At 27.4% G+C, this 9,232-nt stretch overlaps 2 protein-coding genes across 4 annotated transcripts in view; both read left to right on the plus strand.

Moving 5' to 3' along the window:
* Nucleotides 1–3,109: 3,109 nt before the first annotated feature.
* On the plus strand, nucleotides 3,110–6,192 carry Non2 (upstream activation factor subunit spp27 homolog Non2). 2 transcript variants are annotated; one of them, XM_014419950.3, is made up of 8 exons: nucleotides 3,110–3,329; nucleotides 3,791–3,919; nucleotides 4,446–4,536; nucleotides 4,620–4,869; nucleotides 5,068–5,226; nucleotides 5,308–5,451; nucleotides 5,525–5,579; nucleotides 5,669–6,192. In XM_014419950.3, the coding sequence occupies exons 2-8, from the start codon at nucleotides 3,877–3,879 to the stop codon at nucleotides 5,728–5,730; spliced, it is 804 nt and encodes a 267-aa protein (XP_014275436.1). In that variant the 5' UTR covers nucleotides 3,110–3,329; nucleotides 3,791–3,876; the 3' UTR covers nucleotides 5,731–6,192. The 2 variants fall into 2 exon arrangements, with proteins under 2 accessions (XP_014275436.1, XP_066903788.1); XM_067047687.1 differs by having other exon boundaries at nucleotides 3,135–3,251.
* A 689-nt stretch (nucleotides 6,193–6,881) lies between these two features.
* LOC106680321 (aquaporin AQPcic) overlaps nucleotides 6,882–9,232 on the plus strand; it is a gene marked incomplete in the record, with an annotated part of 16,479 nt that continues 14,128 nt past the window's right edge. Inside the window, 2 exon segments of one of the 2 annotated variants that reach the window (XM_067047689.1) lie at nucleotides 6,882–7,018; nucleotides 7,816–8,009. In XM_067047689.1, coding sequence (XP_066903790.1) covers nucleotides 7,908–8,009 — 102 coding nt within the window. 2 annotated transcript variants of the gene reach the window in all.

A 9,232-nucleotide genomic window follows, 5' to 3' on the forward strand; every position in this document is an offset into this window, starting at 1 on the left:
AATTATCCATCTCCTTGAACATTCCGGATGCTGATTTGTAAGATTAAATTATTTATCAACAAAACTGCATTAAACACAAAAAAACAAACGTTATATTCTATTTGTATGCATAATTTGAACAGTTGCTTATTTCATTTAAATTAAATAGGTTTAAAATTTTGATAGAGCTGGAAGATGGTACAGAAAAACCTGGCATGAACAAATCAATTAGTACTGAATAGAAAAATTGTAAATTTATTTGAAATACACCAAAGAATCTGAATCAAAATGGACATTTTTCCCACATTTCTTGATTTTGTCCAGTGGACTGGACAAAATGGATATTATTAGTCTTTGAGTACTTGGGTAGATGAGACAATCATGAGTACTGTTGATGGAGGTCATGAGAAAAACTACACTGCAGCTTTTTTTATTGGTTCTATGTGTACTTACTTCATTGGTTGGTTACTTTTTTTAAAAATTTTCTTTTTTAAGTTGTTTCTTTCAGCATTTGTCTTATTTCTTCAGTTTTTATCCAGATAAATGATAAAAAAATTGGGAATTGCCTCATAGGGAAAAAAAATAGTCAATTATTTCCAAGTTTAGAACCCAATTTTTCATGCTAAATTTTAAAGTAGAAGAGAAAGAAGATGAGGATCATTATGAACTTAGAGGCAAAAGTAAATCCAAGGATTGTATATTAAGCTATTTTTTTCAATACACATCTTTTTGACTGAAGCCATTAGTTAGTCATGGGTTCAGGAGCCCTGAGGGGCCACCTAGACTCATGAAGTGGGTACCTTTAATTGGGTAAAAATTTGGTGGCCATCCCTAACATGATTCTGACCAAATCACCTCCTAGGGTTATAAGGACATATTTTTTCACTTAAAATTAAAGTTGATAATTTTTCAATCAAATTTCAATATATTTACTTTTAGAGAATCACTTAAAAAAATTAATATTGGTACATAAGTTGAATATTAATTAAAATGTTGATCTGTAAAACATACTTGACAAATTTTAAATTCTTAAATAAAATAAACAAGTTTTAGCTTTATAATTTTTATTTATAAAAAATAAAAAACCTTCACTTGTGGAAAGTGGATATAATACCTTTTGATAGGAAACTCAGTTCTGCTCTAGTTAACAACTTGAAAAATAATTTCTTTTTTCTATCATATTTTAAGGCTACCCCCAAAACTTGACATTTTTGGCAATTTAATCTAACTATTAGTTAAGGGTAAAAAAAAATTAGATAAAATAATAGAATTTAAATTTTTATTTTAAAACTTTTTAATGTTTATGTTTATTATTTCAAATAAGGAAAATTAGAAACTGGCCAAGAAAATAAAACCAAACATTTCATTAACATAGACTACAAAAATTAAATTGAAAAATCTGTCTATAACCAGTTTATATTCTACATTTAAAAATAAACAATTCTTTATACTCTTTAGCAGTCGGCAGGTAAGTCATTTTATAATTTATTACATGACAACCACTGCCATCCTCACTCTTATCTACCCTACTTAGTAAAAACCCAATATCTTACTAACCGAAAGATACAAATGAATGTAATTCTAATATGCTAATCATTGGTGTAACTATACGTACCGAATTTGAAAATATTAAAATTAAGAACATTATTCTACTTACTGTTTTCTCTAAATTTATACTAAAATAGTTTTTATGATTAGTAACATGTAAAATTGTGTGAATCACACCTTGGTAGAAGATATTGTATTCTCTCTAATGAGGGCCATATTGTAGAAGTAACTGAGGCATATTTTAAAAGAATGTATCTTTATATCACAGTTATAAACCGAAACCGAGGCCTTATAATTAATAAATTTTCGAATTTCTATCAAAGTAAATTGAAGCTTTAAATTTAAAAACACATTTTCTACTGTCAAAATTATAACAGTATCTCTTCCAAAAGCTTTCTTTCAATACTAATTTCTTACTTTATTTTCTTGTTCGAAGCCACCAAATTACACCGTTTTATGATTTTTTGTTTTATTACATGGCTATTTAACAACCTTTATATCTTAAACCTTTTATTTTTCATTAATTTTACATTAATAATATATTCATCTCGATGTTTTAGACTATCTGTATAACTTCGCATATTTTCGCTTTTATTATCATTGTTATTTTATCCTTTCATAATTTATTTTTTACAACTATATCTCTAAATTATTAGTATAATAGTAGCTTTTAAAAATATTTATACAAAATTTGAATTTGAAATTTTGTCATCTTTTATACTTTCAAAATCATAGATTTTCACTGTTGTATTGTTCTTTCTGTAAAGGCAATTTATTGAAAACTGATAAGTAAACAAATACTTTAAAGACTTAGATGTCAAAAACAAATTATGAAAGATAAAATAACTATAATGCTAAAAAGATAGAATACCTGAAGACGGATGGATGGTCCATTGAAATGTTTGGGGATTTCTCATTTATTTTATTCATTCTTAGGGATTTTCGAAAAAATTATAAATCCTACAGAAATACTGCTCAGGTTTTTATTCCCATAAATAAATTTTAAAAAATCATTCTTGTTAGAACAGTTGATAAGATCATTTTAATATAAATAGAAAAGTGGTCATCATTACTTATAGTAGTAAAAAAATATAACCTATTGGTCAAAGTTGTATGAAACTGTATTTTAAAACAATACTTCTATAGTTTTACTTAAATTACTAATAGTCCATCAATAACATATTCTAATAGTAATTTAACATTATCTAATAATTCATGAAAAATTAACCAAATATAAAAGAAATATCAAAACGAGAACACAAAATAATGTAAGGCAAATGGAGAAATGGCACAAACATAATCTTATTGGATCAACAACAGAAATGTTCTTATTTGTTCTTATTTTAACTATTTACTACTTGAAGTTTCAAATATACATGAAAATTAGTCAAAAAGTAAACATGCCACTTAAGAGATGAGTTTAAATTTCATCATTTTATGTAAGATAATACAAAAATATGAAAATCATAACCTCACTCCAAGCCTTTCCTAGAAGTTACAAAGTTTAATATTTAACTTACACAGAGTTACCAAAACGTATGTTTAAAACTGTACATAAATCTTTAATTAAAAAAAAATTAACATATGGTGAAAAACATTCTAGAGTAGGGATTAATCTCAAAATCAAAAAATTATAAATTTGGAATTAGAATTTATGCATACAAATACTTTAATTTACTATAAATGGAGTTTTTGTTACAAAATTGTTTTCAGGGATAGCTGCGGTAAGTTTTAAAACAGAAAAAGAAAAAATAAACAAGAAGTTATAGATTGAACGGTTAAAGAGTTACCGCCCGAAATAGGTACCGATGTTTACCTTTGTATACGCATTATTTGTTGTGTTATTCTATTCAAAATAACTTTTATATTTTTTTGTTTATGAAAATATTTTCACGTTTTAGATAATATTTCCATAATTTTAGAGTTAAAAAATTGTAAATAATGAAAAATGAACAATTACATTGTTATTTTCAGCTTTATGTGATTGTGTATATTGCGTTATTAATTTAAATTTAGAGTTTTTTGTTTAATATGACTCTGAATATATAAATTATTAATAATTATAAAAATTCAGAAGAAAAAATTCAAATTATATGCTAAATTAAAAAAGTGTATGTATAACTTTTCATTCAATTTAGTCGAAAAAATGTATCATTTGTATTAATTTTTAAAAAGAATAAAAATTTCGCATTAATTTTTAATTTTACAACACTAATTTAACGCATATTGAATGAAATAACACTATAATTAATTTTTTACTCAGGCACTGTAAGCAGGATTCAGTTGTAGGCTTGAGTTTAGAGTCAGTTTGGCTCCGTTCGTTAAGCAGTTAGTACCTTGAAGTTGAACATGGCCGATATTTCGAAGGAGGATTTGAAGAAGGAGATCACCGGTAAAACTATTTATTTCTGTATTTATTGCTTTGGGGATGTGGGCTATATGAAAACTAAACCTATTTTATTTTTCTGTACAAGTTTTATAGTGAGGAAAATCAAGGTTGTCGATCAAATAAGGGTAGTTGTCTCGTGAAAGTAAGCGTTGGGATAGCTTGTTTTTAGGGTCTCAACACCGTGCCATTGTACAATGGCTACATGACGCTTTGGACTTAGTGACGGCATACCACATTGAAACTTCTTTTTCTTTCTTATTTTTACTATAACTTATCGTTTTAAATTATTAATTTTAATTTATATAATATTTATAATTTTTTTTTCCTCTTGAAAATTTCATAATATGGCTTCGTTATTGAGTAAATAAGGGGTGTTAGTAATTTTCATGAAATTTTGTTAGAAAAAAAAAATCGTTATTCCTTATTATAAAATCCTGTATAATTTATTATTCATATTTTTTGGATTATTTTTTTGTTTATAAATATTGTAGTAAACATTAATTTATTTAATTTCCATATTTTTTATTAGCCATCTTGAAAGGTGCTGATCTCTCAACAACTTCTGCCAAAAAAGTAAGACAACAAATTGAAGAAAAATTGTCTATCGATTTAGCTTCAAGGTATTTATTTCTTTATTTTTTTCACTAATTTCTTTATATCCATAATTTTTTCAAACAATTAATTTTTTCTTTGATTTTTTCAGGAAAAAAGAAATTGATGAAATAGTCATGCAGGTATTAGCAAGTGAAAAGAAAGGCAAAAAAGTTAAGAAAAATGGTAATAAAGATGATGATGATGATGAGGAAGGTGAAGAGGAAGAAGGTGATGAAAAAGACGAAGAAGAAGAGGAGGAAGATGAAGATGAGGAGGATAAGAAACCCAAGCGTTCTCCCAAGAAGCAAGGGGCCAAGCGAAGAAAGTCTGACAGTGATGAAAGTGAAGATGCATCTGAGGTTAGTTGGAAAATTCTATAATTTATTTTACTTATTTTTTGTTACCATCCACGTAACTTATGCGCCTTATGGCATATTTGTATGTGATAATTCAGTTTACACTAATAGTTTGTGTTGTATCTTATTTGTAATTTACTATTATTATGATGTTTAAATGTTGATTACTAATTTTATAATTTTCTGTTGTTTTTTTTTTAGGACAAAGAAAGTGATGAGGAGTATTCACCTACCAAGAAAGCCAAGGGCGGTCCAAAAGCCAAGAAACCCGCTAAGGGAAGGAAGAAGAAGGGTTCCGATTCTGACAGTGATGAAGACTGGGGAAAAGGAAAGAAGGGTGGTGCTGCCAAGAAAGCCGGTGTAAGTTTGGAATTATCGAAATTAAACATGTAATTCATAAAGTATGTTGGCATTCATTTTGGCATTTTATTTTTTTGACAGGGTAAGAAGCGAGGAGGTGGCGGTGGTTACAGTAAAACTTGTACACTAACGCCTGAACTTGCAGCAGTTGTCGGACAAGACTCTATGGCCCGTCATGAAGTTGTTAAGAAAGTGTGGTCAATAATCAAAGAACAAAATCTCTATGTAAGTTCAAAAACAACTTTTTGTTTGTTTTATTTATAATAATTTTATTTAATTTGTGTTTGTTGTTTTATAGGATCCCAAAAATAAGCAGTATGCCATCTGTAATGATGACCTCATGAAAGTCATTGGTAAGCTGTTGTTTTATTCTTTGTTTTTTTTTTGTAATTAAATTTTATTTTGAATCTCTTATTTTATATTTATTTTATTTTATTTTCAGGTGTAAAGCGCTTCCGAACCTTTGGAATGATGAAATATTTAAAGAAGCATTTCGTCGATTAATCATGACTGCACTAGAGAAAGAATCGACATCACCGTTATACCCTTCGAATCCAATTAATTTGGATACTCATCTTTTATATACATTAATAGCTCATGAAATGTATAAATATTTAATTGTACCATATTATAAGGGTTATTGATTTATAATTGAACTGAAATTTTATGTAAAAATCTAAAAACACCTTAAAAGTCATTTAGAGATCCGTTAATGTTGATAACATTCATTTATTTGAATGATGTATTTATGTTTAAACTCATATTGTTTTGATTAATATCCCTTTGGGATCTTATAATATATTTTAATTTTGTAATTAGAATACAGCTTAAATATGATAGATTCGTAAATTTAGTGGACTTATATTTTTTTTTTTTCATTAGGTTCTTTAATTCTATGTATTTTTATTGTAACTGTGTAATGTGTATTTGTACACAAGAAAAAAATAAATAAAATTTTAAACAAGATTTTCTTTATGCCCTATTGCTTCAACAAGGTCTGTTGCCAAGTAGAAACACTTTTCTTGATTACAGGAGATGTTATAAAACAATGTTCAATTTTACTTCTTAAATTCAATTTTTAAAAGGTAGGTCTGTACTATAATGATAAGATATTTCAATTAACCTTATCAAAGGTAATTTGATTTTCAGAAACATTCTCTTAACTTTATTTTCAATAATTTTGAATACTTGTTAATACTCATTTCTTTTTATAGCTATGATTAAATGATCTAGATAAAAAGACAGTATTAAAGATATCACTTAGTTAATTTCTCATCAAATGTTACAAAATTAAGAACTCAGTAATTTTGTTCTCTGTTAATGAAAATTAATTGTTTAGAAACTGCATGACCTTAATTATTTCTGTGAGAAAGTTTCCTGGTTTTTTTTAAACATTTGAATTTTCTTAATGACGGATTATGTTATTTTCAGAATAAAATATGAGTAACTTATTGAAAGAAAACCTTTTTAATGATATGATGCCTAACAGCCTTAAAATTCTTAACCTAGTCAAATCCAATTACTGTAGGAAATAATGCTTCAAAGCACTTACATTGAAGATGCCCTAATATAATAAAACTACTTTTATGTTGGCATTAAGTTTAATTATTTTGTTTTTATTATTATTCATTTTAAGTGGATAAATAGTGTATTGAAACGTTAAGTTTTCTCTGTACGAAAGTCGTGTTACTGTCGGATATGTTTTGTTTCTGGATTCATTTCACTACCCTCTTTGGACTATAAAATCTATCCTCTTGCCTCAAGCTTGGGCTCTAACGGATTTATGTGTAAAGTAAAAAATTATATTTGTTTTCCCATACAATATTGTATAAGTTAGTTTAACAAGTTATCTTAAAAAAAATGTTAATATAACAGACATTATAGGGAATAATTATTGATTAATCTGTTAAGGTAACGGTGTTGTATGACTACCAGTTCAAGTAAATTGCTAACTTTTTACACCCCAGTAAGAAAGGTGACAACTCCAAAATGCAGTATTAGAGAAAAATGAACTTTAAAATACTATTGAATTTATAGTATAAAGCATCTTTTAAATTCCTGGGATTTACTGTTATAAAAATCTGAAATTTATAGCAACTACTATTTTCAATTGTGTATTAAATACTGCTTTTTTGAGTTGTTTTTCTTACATTACAATACGGTTTTAAGATTGTTTAAGGAGATTCCAAGAGATTTGCACTTTTCTTGGATAATTCACTGGAAAACATCAAAATAGCTGTACGTTCTTGTATACTTGTTTAAAGTTTAGAACACGTCAATAAAAACAATTAATCATGTGTTCATTAAACTATTAATGTTATGGTAACTTACTTTGTTGCTGATTTATAAGTAAGTAATGACTGTGAATTATCATCGAGTGATTTCAATTAAAAAACTTATCGCAGTCATCTAAAAACTTTAAAATGGGAGTCATAGAGAAATTTAATTATGACTTTAAGTGTAAGTAAATATTAAATTTTATTTTTCTTCATAATTCCGTTAACCGGCCGGTTCCTATTTATAAGTAATGAATGTAATGTACTCTTTATTTATCTTAAATTTAATAGTAATACATCTTTTTACGAAAAGGCTCAGTATTCAAGGAGAAAGAAGGAAAACCAAAAGATGAGTTAATATACAAATTCATACAAGTATTTGTTGGCGAATTTCTGGGAACAGGTATGCTCGTTTTTTGGGGCTGTGCTTGTATGGGAGAAATCAATGAAGGCGGTCAAACAATAAGAGCTCTCATGTTTGGCATTATTTTTGGACTCTGCATTCAGGTATCATTTTATTTAACATTAAACATAAATATAAGTCTTATAAACATTCATTATTTGATAGACAAAGGAAGACATTAACAACACTATTGATGTTTATATTCTTACATTTAACCTCCCACAAATACAAGCCAAAGATTTAATGTACATCGAGATAGAAAATCGATATTCTTCGCGATTACAAAAACTTGTAGGAGAAGCGTATTTATTTCTTGACTCATATTTATTGCTGTTTGTGCTATTGATGGTTTTTCACGAATTTAATCTGTTTTAATTTATTTTGTACTAAATGAAATATTGATTTGAATATAGTTAACCGTAGATTAATACACGAAGGTACATCTTTTACCAGTTAGCACTGTTTACCATCTTAATTTCAGGTTGTAATGTTGATAAATTGATTTCCAATGAAGTTTAACAAGAAAAATGTTATATATTTTTTTCTGTATTACTATGATTATCTTGTAGTCAGCCCCGAAACGTTGGAACTAAATAAAAATAAGTTTTATGTTGGATCTACATGTTTGCCACTTACCGCAAATTCAAGTCTTATACAAATGAAGCTTAGCAAACAAAGGAAGCAACTAACTTGTTTTGTTCTTTTCAATTATTTTTCGTCTATTACATTTACTCTATTTTCATTATAAAAATAAATAAAATAAATGCGAAATGAAAGGAAACGTAAATACGCAGGTTGTCAATGATAAAAAGTAATGATAAGCAGTAAGGCATTTTCTGTTTAAAAACCTGTGCCTAGGGACGTTACTATAATCATCATAATAATAATAATCTTTATTTATTCTGGGATTGATCCATACCTCCTGTTAACGCCATAATATCTTTATACCTTGTAAATAATATTTAATCAGTATTAGTGTTAAATTTAATAACGTTTATTTTTATTTATATTACTTTAATTGGTTTTAGTTATTTGAAAAGAAAAATATGTAATTATATTTGTGTGTTATAATGAGTAATAGAAACAGTTGCTAGCTCGCCTAGCAACGGGCCGACGATCTTCGTTTTTTATAGCAGTTCCGGCTAATTAGTTCCCATAAGAGCGTCTAAGCAGCCCTGTCTGTGTTTGGTTGATATTATTTTGTTAGACATTTTTTGAGTGTTTTAGTCACCATTACAGCCCGAAACCAAACCTTTTCTGTGGTTCGACTTTTAATGTGAGTTCCGGATAATTAGTGGCCATGAACGTGTGTAACCAGCCCTGTCTG

This window comes from Halyomorpha halys, unplaced genomic scaffold (genome assembly GCF_000696795.3).
Source record: "Halyomorpha halys isolate HHAL.00 unplaced genomic scaffold, Hhal_1.1 Scaffold254.1, whole genome shotgun sequence".
NCBI classification, from domain to species: Eukaryota; Metazoa; Arthropoda; class Insecta; order Hemiptera; family Pentatomidae; genus Halyomorpha; species Halyomorpha halys.